The following is a 17,620-nucleotide window of genomic DNA, read 5'->3' as shown; positions in this document are numbered from 1 at the left end:
GATTAAGGAAGGCCTAGTGCAGTATATTTTTCTATAATCTATGCCTCTATCCATCGTTTTTAAAATGTTTGATCATCCCTGACTGTCTAGTGATTATTTGCCAGCTGGACAGTAAGAAACTGGATGAATATACAGTACCAGCCAAAGGTTTGGACACAACTACTGAGTGTTTTTCTGTATTTTTTCATTTTTATACATTGTAGAATAATAGTGGCGACATCAAAACTATGAAATAACACTTATGGAATCATGCAGTTACCAAAAATGAGTTAAACAAATCAAAATATATTTTATATTTGAGATTCTTCAAGTAGCCACCCTTTGCCTTGATGACAGCTTTGCAAACTCTTGGCATTCTCTCAAACAGCTTCATGAGGTAGTCACCTGGAATACATTTCAATTAACAGGTCTGCGTTGTTAAAAGTTCATTTGTGGAATTTCTTTCCTTCTTATGCGTTTGAGCCAATCAGTTGTGCTGTGACAAGGTAGGGGTGGTATACAGAAGATAGCCCTTTGTGGTAAAAGACAATGTCCATATTATGTCCAGAACAGCTCAAATTAGCAAAGAGAAACGACAGTGCATCATTACTTTAAGACATGAAGGTCAGTCAATGCGGAAAATGTCAAGAACTTTTAACGTTTCTTCAAATGAAGTCACAAAAACCATCAAGCGCTATGATGAAACTGACTCTAATGAGGACCGACACAGGAAAGGAAGACCCAGAGTTAACTCTGCTGCAGAGGACAAGTTCATTAGAGTTACCAGCCTCAAAAATTCAAAATAAATACTTCACAGAGTTCAAGTAACAGACACATCTCAACATCAACTGTTTAGAATAGACTGCATGAATCAGGCCTTCATGGTTGATTTGCTGCAAAGAAACCACTACAAAATAACACCAATAATAAGAAGAGACTTGCTTGGGCCAAGAAATACGAGCAATGGACATTAGACCATTGGAAATCTGTCCTTTGGTCTGAAAAGTCCACTGTGTCTTTGTGGGACGCAGAATAGGTGAACGGATGATCTCTGCATGTGTGGTTCCCACCGTGAAGCATGGAGGAGGTGTGATGGTGTGGGGGTACTTTGCTGGTGACACTGTTGGCGATTTATTTAAAATTCAAGGCACACTTAACCAGCATGGTTACCACAGCATTCTGCAGCGATACACCATCGCATCTGGTTTGCACTTAGTGGGACTGTCATTTATTTTTCAACAGGACAATGACCCAACACACCTCCAGGCTGTGAAAGGGCTATTTGACCAAGAAGGAGAGTAATGGTGTGCTGCATCAGAAGACCTGGCCCCCACAATCACCCAACCTCAACCAAATTGAGATGGTTGAGATGAGTTGCAACGCAGAGTGAAGGAAAATTAGACAACAAGTGCTCAGCATATGTGGGAACTCCATCAAGATTGTTGGAAAAGCATTCCAGGGGAAGCTGGTTGAGAGAATGCCAAGAGTGTACAAAGCTGTCATCAAGGCAAAGGGTGGCTAATTTGAAGAATCTCAAATATAAAATACATTTAGATTTGTTCAACACTTTTTTTGGTTACTACATGATTCCATGTGTTATTTCATAGTTTTGATGTCTTCACTGTTATTCCACAATGTAGAAAATAGTACAAATTAAGAAAACCCTTGAATGAGTAGGTGTGTCCAAACCTTGGTCTGGTACTGTTGGTGAATCATTTCTATACATTTTCAATTGGATTTTGGTCATTTTAAAGTAAATTGAATGAATTCCCTTGATTATTTTACTCAAGCGGGATTGGACACCTCACAATATATTTGATAATACTGCTGTAGATGATGGATGAGACATGACATCAAATCAAATTGTATTTGTCACATGGGCCGAACACAAAGGTGTAGAATTTATAGTGAAATGTTTGTGTTACAAGCCCTTCCCAACAATGCAGATTAAAAAATAACTTCCAATGGGATGTGTGTGTGTGTGTGTGTTTTAAAATAACAGAATAGAATGGAATAGACCAGAATATAATAACTGTACTTTTTTCAGATGGAACGTCTGAACGAGGTGATGCGTGACATTTTGCAGGCAATAAAGTATTTAGAATGAGTTGAACCAGAGATGTTGAATCCATCCAACCATGTGATGTACACTCAACAGACATGGGAAACTGCATGGCAGTTCCCGGTTAAGAAACGCACACAGACTTGCGCTAGCGCGATAATGCGCAGTTCTGTCGCCAAGGCAACCGTTTCTGTGGATGAAGTCATTGTTACGCTGATAGTTGCTATAGTTACAACCTAGAGAGGGCGCTGCGAAGGGGCTGTCTACGTAATATGACGCAGGGCGGGGCGTGCCCGCGATGCGCGCTGCGCAAGGCTGGTTGTTGTTCCCGCAGAGAGGCGAGAAGATGGCGGCCGTGTCAAGCGGAGGTGCAGCTGGGTCCGCTGCGGCCGGGATTACGCACTCTACCCGACCGGCCCACGCAGGCATGGGCGCCCAGAACCGAGCACAACCATCCTCTGGGATCAGCCACTCCAATCGACCTACCCCGGCTGCGGGGTGCATCACCAACCCCGGCCACCCCTCGGCCAGCAGGCCCCCCCCAGCCCGAGTGGGCTACTACGAAATCGAGCGGACCATCGGGAAGGGGAATTTCGCCGTTGTTAAATTGGCAACACACATCATCACCAAAGCAAAGGTACGATGATTAATAAAAGGTTTTTGAACGGGATCAATTACAGGTTGTCAACGATTTGTACTCATTTGACTGTGTTATCGCTGTCACTCTCATCGAGGCTGAAGATTGGGCCTTCGGGCTCGGGAGCGAGTAACGTTACAACGTCTTGTCCGCTTTTGGTCGCAGTGCTCAGTGCGGGGGTGTAAACATGGGGCATCATAAGCAACCATTCGCCTTGTAGTTTTTCCGATGAGTTTTTACCATGATAAAATCAGTTCTAATGTAACAAGGACAGCGGGGGTCACTTGTCGACGGAGAGAAGGGTACCGCTGGGATGAAAGAGGAGAGGGGGACTTCGAGGGTAACGTTTGCTATTTGGCTGCGGTAGTTAACTAACGTTACATTTGTTCTATTTGTGGTTTGCAATCAGCTAGCTAGCTGACCAGCTATTTTTGGCATTATGTATTAGCTAGGTAGGATCACAAGAATCGTGTAATCTATGTCATCAGTAGTTTATACGTATCATTAGCAAGCATATATATATATTTGTTAGATTTTGAAGTGAATGTTCCTTTGGCAATCGTTGACTAGGTAACTAACTGAAAAAACAAGCTGGTTTGACAGGCTGTTAACGTATTGCTGTCTGGCCAGATCTCATCCCTAAAAATGTGTTGACTTAACAATGTATTTTCTCACTGAAAAAGTTTGAATGTTTAACATTTTCTCATGGTGTATTCATTTAATATAAGGGGGGTGTTTTCAAGAACTGGTATTTTAGTTTGTGCCAGGTTATGTGGCATTTTCATTTGGGTAAAGGCAGGGGCTATGGGCTGCCTCAGATATGTCATAGCTTATTGATATCCCTTTGAGTGTGCGTATGCTGTTGCATAGTGTGGGCGTCTGTAGGCAGATGCATTGCTGGCAGATAGGCACTGGAGACTACAGATCTTTTTTTTCAATATTGAAACAAAAAAAACAATCATAGTAGTCCCAATTTTTACCTACATCTCATTCATCCTTATTGTTGAGAGACCTTAGCATGAACAGTAGGCTACTTTTTTTCAATCCACGTTTTGCCTTTACACAAATTATCATTCAGTTTTATTTTCCCCGGGTGTCTTTATTGTGAAACGGTTTTATTTTTTTCTCTCAATAACGACCGAGGGGACCAAGGAGTAGAGCAGGGCAAAAGATAGCCTACCCACTCTGGCCATGCTTTTAAACCTGTGCCAGTGCCACTAAACCTGTGACAACTCCTACTAATAAGACTGTGCATCTGCAACACGCTCATGGGATCGAACTGAGGCCAGAGACATTAGAGAGGGATAAACAGAAGACTACCTGTAAGGGAATCACGATTGTAAAGTGTGTATAAGACAGAATATATACTACGTCTATGTGTGTTGTGTGATGGAGGCTGACTGTTCTGATAGATTAACTCACATGGTGACATGGAACATGTTCAAAAACATATTAGGCTATAGCCTAAGCAGCTTAAACTAATCTACAGAACTTGTGAAAATGTATTTGTAGGGAACCACATATTAGTGTCTTAAAGTTACATAACGATTCATTGATAAAACACTGACCACTAAAAACTACAATCTCTTGATTGTTAGGGCAAGTTTTTTTGTTGAGTGATACTTTTGCGCAAGGGGACTCCACACAAGCCCTGATATTTTTCATTCTGCTGGATTGGTAGAGTGGATTGCATTAGTGCAATTTGAAAATGCTAGCTAGCTAGTTCTTCCTGGGTGATGAACATTGGGTTGTTATTTTACCTGACATGCATGTGGTTCTTTGTAGAATTTTGACCCGCGGAGTCATATAAAATCTGGTGTTTTTCCACTACAACAGTTAATCCACAGATTTAAAGGGAAACCTTGTTATCTTTAATGAATCTCTCCTTGTTTTGTCTTTCAAGCATCCACGTGGGTTTGTATTTTCCTCATATCCGATAAGGAGGGGGGGACTTGCAGCTTGTGGAGTGTCTAAAAAAGAACCAAGTTATATTTTAGCACTTGGCAACGCAGATGCGCAAGAATGGTGTGGGTGAAATGATTGAGTAACGTGTATGTGTACATTTATTTTGCGACGCTCCTGCATGCAACATCGCCAGTGTGGTTCGCATGTCATGTTTAGAGGAAGTAGCTCGTCCAAATATTATTGTTTTGGGTTTGTCATTGAATGTACCACCACCCAAAACATGTTTTGTCCCCTGTTTTTGACCCCTCCCATTGCATCTTATGAAGCATGATATATTTTTGACATTTGACAGCCAACATGCTTCAGGTTCACCTTGTTTCTTTGTACAATTTAAATGGGACTAGCTAATGTTTTTGAAAATATATGCCCAAAGCACATGAAACCAGTGCATTGGTGCTGCCTTCTCACCAACTCAAGGTTACAAATGCTGATATTTCTGGTCATGTTTATGAAATTCAAAGTCCAAACAAGAGCATGTTATGCAACCGAAGAGCTGCTGACATCCTGAGCCTCTTCTAGCTACATCAACTAATTTCTACTGAATTCAAACAATTCAACATGTATGTTGCTCACAAACATTGACATGACACCCTCCCTAGCAGTCAGTTAGCCTACGTAGAAGTGAGCCATTTCAGCGTATTTGGACTGGTCTTCTAACTGCACACCTTCTCCGCCAGTATTAGTCATGCCTAATCAGTGGTGTGAAAGACCGGAGCTCTAGCTCAGTGCTCCGGTCTGCAACATCAGCCAGGGAGAAGGGGATTGTTGAGCCGGGGTGTTAGACTAAGCAAGGCATCACAGCTCTGGAAGAGGGACACTCCAAGTGCCGCTAGGCCAGACCTGACACGAGGTCAACAAAAAAACACACACACCCCTGAATAAAAAAAAAAAAGTGTTTATAAACCTAAATATGTCTGCCAACTGCCTAGCTCCCTCCCTCCCCCTCCTTATCAGAAGACTTGGCACCTCCTCTTGGCTCCACTACAGTCAGACAGGTATGGTTAAAGATGACAGCCGGCGTGCTCTGGCTTGTCTGCGGTGCATCGCACCGTCTCCTCACGTTACACTGTGTCTATCCAGACTTCCTCCCCTACTGCCTCCTCCTCAGTTTAGATTTGCATTGAGGAGGAGGAGGAGCAGTAGCCACGATGTCCAGGCAACGTTAGATAACAGGCCTAACGCTGTGATTTAAGTTGTATGAATAAAGGTGGTGTTGCTGCTTTACCTACCTTCATGTCCCATAGTTCTTGTTGGTGTGCGTTCAGTACTAGCTCTAGTGGAATCTGGCCTAGGTCTAACTTGTCATTTTTTTTAAAATGCAAAAACCAGTAGTTTTTGACAGGCAATTTCATACTACTTATTTATAGTGTGTAGCTATATGACTTCATATCGGACTAGGCTCTTTGGTAGTAGGCTAGCTAGATTATAGTGAAAAAACATTCTCACACATATACAGTAGACCGGCCATACTCAACTGGCGACCCGGACCCAGAACAGGGTCAAAGTAAATAGAAATACGTCGGCCTTCGACCCCTGGTAATCATATAAACACACATAAAACATGGGAAAATGTGTAGAATTGCAGGAAATGAGCTTAAATCAGCAAAAATCCCTGACCCATGCAAAATGTGTAGAAATTAGTGGGAAATTAGCTTTAAAACTGCACAATTTTCTTTCCTCTATCAAATGCGCTATGAACAATTTGGGGTTGCAAGGTGTGGGTTTGTTATTACGCCGATAATTGACAATAATCATCCCGATCTTTGCCACCTAGGAAATGTGTATGACCGGACGTTCTCAAATAGTCCTTGAGTACCCCTGCAGTAGACTATTCCTTCAGCTATTTTATTAAACATTAGGTTTTTCTTTTTTGATAGTCACTGAGTCCATACCATTGTCCAAACTTACCCCTTTTTTACCAAAGAAAGGTTCCTAATAGGAGTCCCCTTAATGGTGACTTTCACCTACATTCAGGTCTTACTGACTGTATGGTCTTGGTCCATGCGGTACAACACTGTCTCATCAGCTATATTTAGCCTCTTGACTAATAGCCCCACGGCATTGCCTGTCCGCATGTGCCAGTCCGGCACCCCCTCGAGTCAGTTGGCAACGTTGACGTACACATTAGAGTCACTTAACGTTAGTGTGCTATCAACGTCACGCTTCCCGGGAAAGGTAATTCCATTGGAATCTTGTTGGTATCCATAGAGATGGAGGACAACAGAGACTTGATGCTCGTCATGACCCCTCTCCATGTATGGAGCTCAGCTGCCACCAGGGTACCACACTCATTGGTTGATCTCAAGATCCAATGCAAACTCTGTCTATAGAAAAACTCTTCTCATTTTTAAATGGAGGTGCCCCAAATTTTCTGATGGAGGTTTAAGTGGGTGGTTTAATCAGATGGAGGTTTTGGCCTATGTGACCGTGGCCATTGAAGCAATAAGGAACTAGAGACTGGTATATCGTGAATAGGCTATCATGATTATACCCACAACTGGGACGTGGACTCAGCCAATCAGCATCCAGAACTGGAACTACCCATTTTTTGATCCAGATTATCCTCTGGGTTGTGTCTGTTAGTGTTTTACGCCTCTTTACTTATCTGCTCACCTGCTTTGATTTTTTAGAAAGACTGAGTTTGTCCATTTAGGGTATTGGCTGCCTCATTGATGAATGAGACCTATTCACAGTTAAAATAGCACCTGCACTCCTGATGCGCATGTATATGAGTAGGCTGTTACTTTGGAACACACACACACACGCTCTACAGTTCAGACGCATGCAGGAATATCTGAACTTGGACCTTATGAGCTGAGTCACCCACATGCGTGGCACACACAGAACAGTCTTTCTCTCCCTGGAGGTGTGCGTAAAACCTGTGGCTCCGCTGTGCGGTTGAAGGGCAGGGTGACCGCTTGTTGGTAGCTAGCACGTGTCGAAACAACGAGGCCACAGCTGCCGCCACACTGGTCCCCCCCCCCAGGTTTAAGTCTGAGACTCTCGTTACTGGTAACCTTGCACCGAGTCTGGAGATCAATTGAACTTTCACCCTGTGTGGTGACCCAGTCTTCATGATGATGACAGAACGTTGAGCAGCGGGGTGAGGACCTCCTGCATGCAGCGCTGCGTCGTGTTGCCGCTGAAAGGATCAAGCAGAGGCAACGAACAACATGGGTTGAATAAATGATGCAGGCTTATTTGTGTGATCATGTGATGCTTATGGCACACCTGAATAGAAGGGAAACCCTCTAGAACAGGGAACCCAGCGGGAAAAGCTGATCGAAATAATAAAGTTATTTTAACCGGTTTATAGCTTAACCAGTTCTTGTTAAGTGGTTGTGATAACGCCATTTCAACTGACCTGTAGCCGGAAATGTGAATGTTTTTGATGTCAGTATTGGCAAAGATGATAATTCCCCCCATACTAGAACAATGTCAAACTGATCATCTCTTGCTCTCACACAGCAGAATACAAGTACGCGCATGCAACACGGTCACTCGCATGCAACATGGTCACTCGCATACACACGCTTGGTAGCACTCTGTGTACCCAAACCAACCCTGTCCTCAATCCCACTCATCCTGATTGTCAAATGTTAAGAATCACTGTGTGTGTGTGTGTGTGTGTGTGTGTGAGGCTATGTTTGTATGAATGTGTGTTTTGAATGTCTCTGTGTGTGTCTGTGTATACAGTGGGGCAAAAAAGTATTTAGTCAGCCACCAATTGTGCAAGTTCTCCCACTTAAAAAGATGAGGCCTTGTAATTTTCATCTTAGGTACACTTCAACTATGACAGACAAAATGAGAATAAGAATGACAGAAAATCACATTGTAGTATTTTTAATGAATTTATTTGCAAATTATGGTGGAAAATAAGTATTTGGTCAATAACAAAAGTTTATCTCAATACTTTGTTATATACCCTTTGTTGGCAGTCTTCACAAGGTTTTCACACACTGTTGCTGGTATTTTGGCCCATTCCTCCATGCAGATCTCCTCTAGAGCAGTGATGTTTTGGGGCTGTTGCTGGGCAACTCGGGCTTTCAACTCCCTCCAAAGATTTTCTATGGGGTTGAGATCTGGAGACTGGCTAGGCCACTTCAGGACCCTGAAATGGTCCTGAAATGGTCCTTCAATGCCCGGGCGATGTGTTTGGGATCATTGTCATGCTGAAAGACCCAGCCACGTTTCATCTTCAATGCCCTTGCTGATGGAAGGAGGTTTTCACTCAAAATCTCACGATAGATGGCCCCATTCATTCTTTCCTTTACACGGATCAGTCGTCCTGGTCCCTTTGCAGAAAAACAGCCCCAAAGCATGATGTTTCCACCCCCATGCTTCACAGTAGGTATGGTGTTCTTTGGATGCAACTCAGCATTCTTTGTCCTCCAAACATGACGAGTTGAGTTTTTACCAAAAAGTTATATTTTGGTTTCATCTGACCATATGACATTCTCCCAATCTTCTTCTGGATCATCCAAATGCTCTCTAGCATACTTCAGACGGGCCTGGACATGTACTGGCTTAAGCAGGGGGACACGTCTGGCACTGCAGGATTTGAGTCCCTGGCGGCGTAGTGTGTTACTGATGGTAGTCTTTGTTACTTTGGTCCCAGCTCTCTGCAGGTCATTCACTAGGTCCCCCCGTGTGGTTCTGGGATTTTTGCTCACCGTTCTTGTGATCATTTTGACCCCACGGGGTGACATCTTGTGTGGAGCCCCAGATCGAGGGAGATTATCAGTGGTCTTGTATGTCTTCCATTTCCTAATAATTGCTCTCACAGTTGATTTCCTCAAACCAAGCTGCTTACCTATTGCAGATTCAGTCTTCCCAGCCTGGTGCAGGTCTACAATTTTGTTTCTGGTGTCCTTTGACAGCTCTTTGGTCTTGGCCATAGTGGAGTGTGACTGTTTGAGGTTGTGGCCAGGTGTCTTTTATTCTGATAACAAGTTCAAACAGGTGCCATTAATACAGGTAACGAGTGGGGGACAGAGGAGCCTCTTAAAGAAGAAGTTACAGGTCTGTGAAAGACAGAAATCTTGCTTGTTTGTAGGTGACCAAATACTTATTTTCCACCATAATTTGCAAATAAATTCATAAAAAATCCTACAATGTGATTTTCTGGATTTGTTTTTTCCCCCCTCATTTTGTCTGTCATAGTTGAAGTGTACCTATGATGAAAATTACAGGCCTCTCATCTTTTTAAATGGGAGAACTTGCACAATTGGTGGCTGACTAAATACTTTTTTGCCCCACTGAATATCCAGGCTGTATCACAACCAGCTGTGATTGGGAGTCCCATAGGCCGGCACACAATTGGCCCAGCGTCGTCCGGGTTTGGCCGGTGTAGGCCGTCATTGTAAATAAGAATTTGTTCTTCACTGACTTGCCTAGTTAAATAAAGGTTAAATAAATAAATATATGTTTATATGTGTAGGGGGAGGGGAGTCTTGGTCTCCTCTCAGATGAGGACACAGTGCTGGTCTCTGTCGGTCAGCATTGCTCCTGAGCCCATGCGGCTTTGGGCCTCACTGACTGACTGCAGTAAAGATTAAATAACTTTGACTATTCTCATTGCAGACAGCTGAGATGGAATGTTCACGGCTGTCTTTTAAAACGCTCTCACCTGTTAGCCAATGTTCCTTCAAATTTCTTTCAGCACTGAGCAAATTTCTAGTCTGCCGAGCGCAAACTTGAACATTGAAAATTCTGTGCAACTTCCGGCGTGCGTTTTCTGTGAACACTGAGGCTGTACTTGCTTTAAGTTAGTTTTAACAGTGGCCATGTTGGTGACTGTGGCTATTTGATCATAACATAGGCCTACCATCAAAAACAATGGAGAAAATACATCCCATAACATTTTAACATGGAAATAGAACAGCTATCATTCAGCCTACAGTTGCAGCCAATGTAGGCCTACATTCCATGGGACTTTTGTATAAAAAAAACAACAACAAAAAACATGCAGGGCTTGACATGAACCTGTTTATCTGCTTGTCCTTCAGACAAGGAGGTGTTTGATGCAAGAATCCACTTTACAAAATAAAAGGCATTATAATTCCCATTCCATTATTAAAGAGAAACTAGCAAAGGGTATGAACAAAATGTGCACACGTGGCTACATGCAGCTCTCGCTTTCATCTCAAAACAAGCGCATCTACTCATGACCGCCCATGCTGTAAACACAGTCCAGTTCAAAGTAAGTGGCACAGATCCATATATGGCAAGGGTCTATTTGCATATAGGCCTACTGCAGCTCTGATTGTTCATGCCGCACAGATCTGTGTAGAGTACGGGCTGAGTAGTCCGTGTCAATGCACTAACATTGTATTTATTCAGACCCTTTGACCTTTTCCACATTTTGTTGCATTACAGCCTTAACCTAAAATGTATTAAAACACAAAATAACAATAACAAGGCTATATACAGGGGGTACCGAGTCGATGTGCAAGGGGACAGGTTAGTCGAGGTCATTTGTACACGTAGGTAGGGGTGAAGTGTCTATGCATAGATAATAAACAGCGGGCGTGGGGGTCAGTCAATGTAAATAGTCCGGTGGCCACTTGATTAATTGTTCAGCAGTCTTATGGCTTGGTGGTAGAAGCTGTTAATGAGCCTTTTGGACCTAGACTTAGCTCTCCGGCACCACTTGCCGTGCGGTAGCAGAGAGAACAGTCTATGACTTGGGTGATTGGCGTCTTTGACATTTTTTTTGGCTTTCCTCTGACACTGCCCCTTATATAGGTCCTTGATGGCAGGAAGCTTGGCCCCAGTGATGTACTGGGCCGTACGCACTACCCTCTGTAGCGCCTTACGGTCATATGCCGAGCAGTTGCCATACCAGGCGGTGATGCAACCGGTCAGGATGCTCTCTGGTGCAGCTGTAAAACATTTTGAGAATCTGGGGACCAATGTCAAATCTTTTCAGTCTTCTGAAGTGTTAAAAAGGTGTTGTTGTGCCCTCTTCACAACTGTCTTGGTGTGTTTGGACCATCATAGTTTGTTGATGATGTGGAACTTAACTCTCGACCCGCTCTACTACAGCCACTTCGATGTTAAAATATAAGTTAAACAACGCAAAAAAAACCGAACAAAATAACAGTTGGTTAGGAGCACGTAAAACGTCAGCCATCCTCTCTGGCGCCATTCTACCCACTGTAGCAATGAGGTTTGTGCAGTAAGCTATAGGCCCAATACATTATCTCCTCATATTGGCTTTGCTTGAATTGCCCTGCCAATGCGTTGTTGTTCTGGACATTTTTAAAATATTTTTTACAATTCTATTTCTAAATTTGAGGTAGGTTATATGATCACACCGGTTATAGCTCCGTTGTTGTATTACTTGTGAAGCACAGCTGAGTGAGCGTACATTTAAATAATTAGCTTTTTATTTTATCGGGCTGATGGTGCCTGCATCTGATGGTCAGTCTCAGCTGATGGGGAGAGCAGCAGACTGAGGGTCCGCCTCAACATCCCTCCGCTCTCCCTGTCCTCCACTGACACTGACCAAAAAAAGGGACACCGTCTTCCATATGATGGCGAAACTCGGGTTGCACTGCATTATTTCTGCCTCATGCACAAGTTCGTTGTTACTCCTATGAACAGAGAAAGTGAAATATTCTTTGATATTAAAAAATACCCAAGATAATAATAACATCAACACAAGCCCATAGATACACTACTTATTCATTACTGCTGCAGGTCTTGTTGTAGTGCAGAGTGGAAATGGGAAGAATACTCATTTTATGGCTTATAAAAGTGGTGAATATAAAGTGTTGAGAGTGCGGAGTAAGAACTTAAACATGAACTCAAGTCATAAAAACAGCATCTCGTTGCTGTAGTTGTTGACAGTCTCTCTTTCTTCACGGTTTTAAACGTTTTGAAATCTGTCTAAACTTTGCTGTAGCTTTCTTTTATACCTGCCACATCACTGCAGACAGTCATCTGAGCCACCCGATTGGCCAGCGGTAGGCCTACAGTGCACATGATTTGCTCTCTGGGCCCGCCGGGAAGGTAGCGTTTGTACCTCCAGAGACATTAAAGGGTTCAAAATAGCAACAGTTCACCTACCGGGCACGCAGAGCAGCTGAATCGGATGCACCTACCGTCAACTGCCAGAGACTAATAAAACAAACAGGAACACAAGTCTTTATTGTTGGATTTTTTTACGGAAATGTTTGCGATCGACCGGTTGGTGACCACTGCTCTAGAAAGTTGAGTGAAGTTCAAACTCATGCTTCTCTCTGTGGGCTGATATTTCTGCCCAGGAACTGGGCGGCAGTCTTGGGCTACTGCACGTGCCACGTGCACAGTTTAGGGTGAACATTGCTGTTACCCTACTTATTGGTATCTCCAGTGGCGATTTTTAGCATGTAAATCTTGGTGGGGCAAAAACAAAATGTTGGATGCATTCCAGCAAAGCCACCAAACAACAATACATTAATTGCACTGTAACGGTGACAAACAATGCCCACAAACTGTTAGGGGCCTACATTAAGCTATCCCGACCGCAGAGTCCCGACAGCAGAGTCCCGACACTTCTATTATAGAATATTGTGTGTGCTGAATTTGCATGTGCAAGCCAAGCACAACCACCTACTAGAGGCCGATTTCAAGTTTTCATAACAATCGGTAATCTGCATTTTTGGACACCGATTGTGGCCGTCTTTTTAAATTTGAACCTTTTATTTAACTAAGCAAGTCAGTTAAAGAACACATTCTTATTTTCAATGACGACCTAGGTGGGGAGGTTAACTGCCTTGTTCAGGGGCAGAACGACAGATTTTTACCTTGTCAGCTCGGGGATTCGATCCTGCAACCTTCCGCTTTCTAGTCCAACGCTCTAACCACCTGCCCTCCACAAGGAGCCTGCATGGCAGGCTGACTACCTGTTACGCGAGTGCAACAAGAAGCCAAGGTAAGTTGCTAGCATTAAACTTATCTTATAAAAAACAATCAACCTTAACATAATCACTAGTTAACTACACATGGTTGATGATATTACTAGTTTATCTAGCGTGTCCTGCGTTGCTTATAATCGATGCGGTGCCTGTTAATTTCTCATTGAATCACAGCCTACTTCTCCAAACGGGTGATGATGTAACAAGCACATTCGTGAAAAAAGCACTGTTGCACCAATGTACCAACTATAAACATCAATGCCTTTCTTTAAAATCAATACACAAGCATATATTTTTAAACCTGCATATTTAGTTAATATTGCCTGCTAACACGACTTTCTTATAACTAGGGAAATTGTGTCACTTCTCTTGCGTTCCGTGCAAGCAGTCAGGGTATATGCAGCAGTTTGGGCCGCCTTGGCGAACTGTGTGAAGACCATTTATTCCTAACAAAGACCGTAATTAATTTGCCAGAATTGTACATAATTATGACAACATTGAAGGTTGTACAATGTAACAGCAATATTTAGACTTAGGGTTGCCACCCGTTAGATAAAATACGTAACGGTTCCGCATTTCACTGAAGGAATAAATGTTTTGTTTTCGAAATGATAGTTTCCGGATTTGACCATATTAATGACCTAAGGCTCATATTTCTGTGTGTTATTATGTTATAATTAAGTCTATGATTTGATAGAGCAGTCTGACTGAGCGGTGGTAGGCAGCAGCAGGCTCTTAAGCATTCATTCAAACAGCACTTTCGTGTGCTTCAAGCATTGACCTGTTTATGACTTCAAGCCTATCAACTCCCGAGATTAGGCTGGTGTAACCGATGTGAAATGGCTAGCTAGTTAGCGGGGTGCGCGCTAATAGTGTTTCAATCGGGGACGGCACTCGCTCTGAGACCTTGAAGTAGTTGTTCCCCTTGCTCTGCAAGGGCCGTGGAATTTGTGGAGCAATGGATAACGATGCTTCGAGGGTGGCTGTTTTCGATGTGTTCCTGGTTCGAGCCCTTTTAGGGGCGAGGAGGGGGACGGAAGCTATACTGTTACATTGGCAATACTAAAGTGCCTATAAGAACATCCAATAGTCAAAGGTATATGAAATACAAATGGTATAGAGATAAATAGTCCTATAATTCCTATAATAACTACAACCTAAAACTTCTTACCTGGGGATATTGAAGAATCATTTTAAAAGGAACCACCAGCTTTCATATGTTCTCATGTTCTGAGCAAGGAACTTAAACTTGAGCATTCTTACATGGCACATATTGCACTTTTGCTTTCTTCTCCAACACTTTGTTTTTGCATTATTTAAACCAAATTGAACATGTTTCATTATTTATTTGAGGCTAAATTGATTTTATTGATGTATTATATTAAGTTAAAATAGAAGTGTTCATTCAGTATTGTTGTCATTATTACAAAGACTTAGATGCACTATTGTAAAGTGGCTGTTCCACTGGATGTCATAAGGTGAAAGCACCAATTTGTAAGTCGCTCTGGATAATAGCGTCTGCTAAATGACTTAAATGTAAATGTAAATGTAAATCAAAAGAATCGGCCGTTATAATCGGTATCGGCGTTGAAAAAAAAATCATAATCGGTCGACCTCTACCACCTACTATCAGTAGCACTGTCAAAGCTGTACAATACAGTAGCCAAACAAGTACACACCAGGCCACGTATGCGTTTACAATACCGCGTTGGTGAAAATAGACCAAATGATTAGGGTGAGGCACATGGGCTACTAACGGCTTACTACACAACATACACTAAGTATTACTTTCTTAGCTACAGTAACATATCTCCCTGTCATATTACATCCTTTATGCAGCAGCATACAATACATTTTTGGACTCACCTTGTGAAGGTGGCACAGCGGTCCTTTGTGGGCAAATTTTGTCATCAAATTTCAATCATCAAAGTCTGGCATTCTCTGGATTTATGGTGGGAACTCTTGGAAAAGAAAATCACAGCCATTCCATTGAATAGCAGGCTAATGTTAGTGGTTTCTTTGCAACGCTTGCAGTTTCCTTCCAAACGACTCATTGTTGAATTTGTGATTTCCAACTTGTTGTGTAATCTTCATGGCCAATGAGCACCGATATGTTTTATCTATAATTTATCCTCGTTATTTCTCTTAATTTGACAAGGATTTAAAAGGATTTGCCAGTAGATTGTCGACTTGATGACAACTGATGATGACTGCTAGCTAAGACTTTGAAAGGTAGATGTTGACATGATCAGTCCAATCAAAGCTACTGTAGATAAATGTGATTTGATGTAATTTTATCTGTGGCCAATGACCTTGAGCCTTCTTGGATGGGCACTAATAATCTAAGTCTATAGCAGAACCCAAAGGGCTCAAATTCTTGATGTCTACCCTTAAAGGCGGGTGACGTAGTGTCCCTGAGCCAATCACGGTGCAATGTTGAGCCAATCACGGTGCAATGCTCCTATTTTCAGCTAGCCTGCCCCACAACCACTGAAAACACCTGCCTGTTTGCATGCGGCTTTATTAACTCAATTATATATATACACAACCGTTCAAAAGTTTGGGCTCACTTAGAAATTTCCTTGTTTTTGTCCATTAAAATAACATCGAATTGATCAGAAATACAGTGTAGACATTGTTAATGTTGTAATTACAATTGTAGCTGGAAACCGCTGATTTTTAATGGAATATCTACGTAGGCGTACAGAGGCCCATTATCAGCAACCATCACTCCTGTGTTCCAATGGCACGTTGTGCTAGCTAATCCAAGTGTCATTTTAAAAGGCTAATTGATCATTAGATAACCCTGAAAACTGTTGTGCTAATTAAAGAAGCAATTCAACCGGCCTTCTTTAGACTAGTTGAGTATCTGGTGCATCAGCACTTGTGGATTCGAATACAGGCTCAAAAGGGCCAGAAACAAAGACTTCTGAAATTAGTCAATTCTTGTTCAGAGAAGTTAAGGCTATTCCATGCGAGAAATTGCCAAGAAACTGAAGATCTCATACAATGCTGTGTACTACTCCCTTCACAGAACAGCGCAAACTGGCCCTAACCAGAATAGAATGAGGAGTTGGAGGCCCCGGTGCACAACTGAGCAAGAGGACAAGTACATTAGTGTGTCTAGTTTGAGAAACAGACGCTTCACAAGTCCTCAACTGGCAGCTTCATTAAATAGTACCTGAAAAACAGCAGTCTCAACGTCAACAGAGAAGAGGCGACTCTGGGATGCTGGCCTCAGGAGTGCTTGACGCCATCTGTCAAGCATGGTGGAGGCAATGTGATGGTCTGGGGGTGGTGGTAAAGTGGGAGATTTGTACAGGGTAAAAGGGGTCTGGAAGAAGGAAGGCCATCACTCCATTTTGCAACGCCATGCCATACCCTGTGGATGGCACTTAATTGGAGCCAATTTCCTCCTACAACAGGACAATAACCCAAAGCACAGCTCCAAACTATGCAATAACTATTTAGGGAAGAAGCAGTCAGCTGGTATTCTGTCTATAATGGAGTGGCCAGCACAGTCACCGGATCTCAACCCTATTGAGCTGTTGTGGGAGCAGCTTGACCGTATGGTACGTAAGTGCCCATCAAGCCAATCCAACTTGTGGGAGGTGCTTCAGGAAGCATGGGGTGACATCTCTTCAGATTACCTCAACAAATTGACAACTAGAATGTCAAAGGTCTGCAAGGCTGTAATTGCTACAAATGGAGGATTCTTTGACGAAAGCAAAGTTTGAAGGACACAATTATTATTTCAATTAAAAATAATTATTTATAACCTTGTCAACGTCTTGACTATATTTCTATTCATTTTGCAACTCATTTCATGTATGTTTTCCTGGAAAACAAGGACATTTCTAAATGACCCAGAACTTTTGAACGGTAGTGTATATTTCTTTGCGTTGTTTGCAAACTGATATGTGACGTGTATCCCACATGATATCAGTCTAGGCCAGGCTAAATCCACAAAACCAGTCTGTTTCGTTTAGTTTGTGTTAACCTCCTTGTTCTATTGTATCTTTTTAAACATCATTTGTAATCCGTCTTCGATATCCAGATTGACATTTTTTGTTT

General features: G+C 42.5%; 1 protein-coding gene across 1 annotated transcript in view; it reads left to right on the top strand.

Annotated features, from left to right (window-relative positions):
• The first annotated feature begins 2,336 nt into the window (after window positions 1–2,336).
• LOC115141619 (serine/threonine-protein kinase SIK3 homolog) overlaps window positions 2,337–17,620 on the top strand; it is a 45,040-nt gene continuing 29,756 nt past the window's right edge. Inside the window, 1 exon segment of the mRNA XM_065000241.1 lies at window positions 2,337–2,678. Within this exon segment, the coding sequence (XP_064856313.1) occupies window positions 2,340–2,678 (339 nt within the window). The 5' untranslated portion in view covers window positions 2,337–2,339.

Source organism: Oncorhynchus nerka, linkage group LG14 (assembly GCF_034236695.1).
Source record: "Oncorhynchus nerka isolate Pitt River linkage group LG14, Oner_Uvic_2.0, whole genome shotgun sequence".
NCBI classification, from domain to species: Eukaryota; Metazoa; Chordata; class Actinopteri; order Salmoniformes; family Salmonidae; genus Oncorhynchus; species Oncorhynchus nerka.
This window is presented reverse-complemented; position numbering and strand designations above follow the sequence as displayed.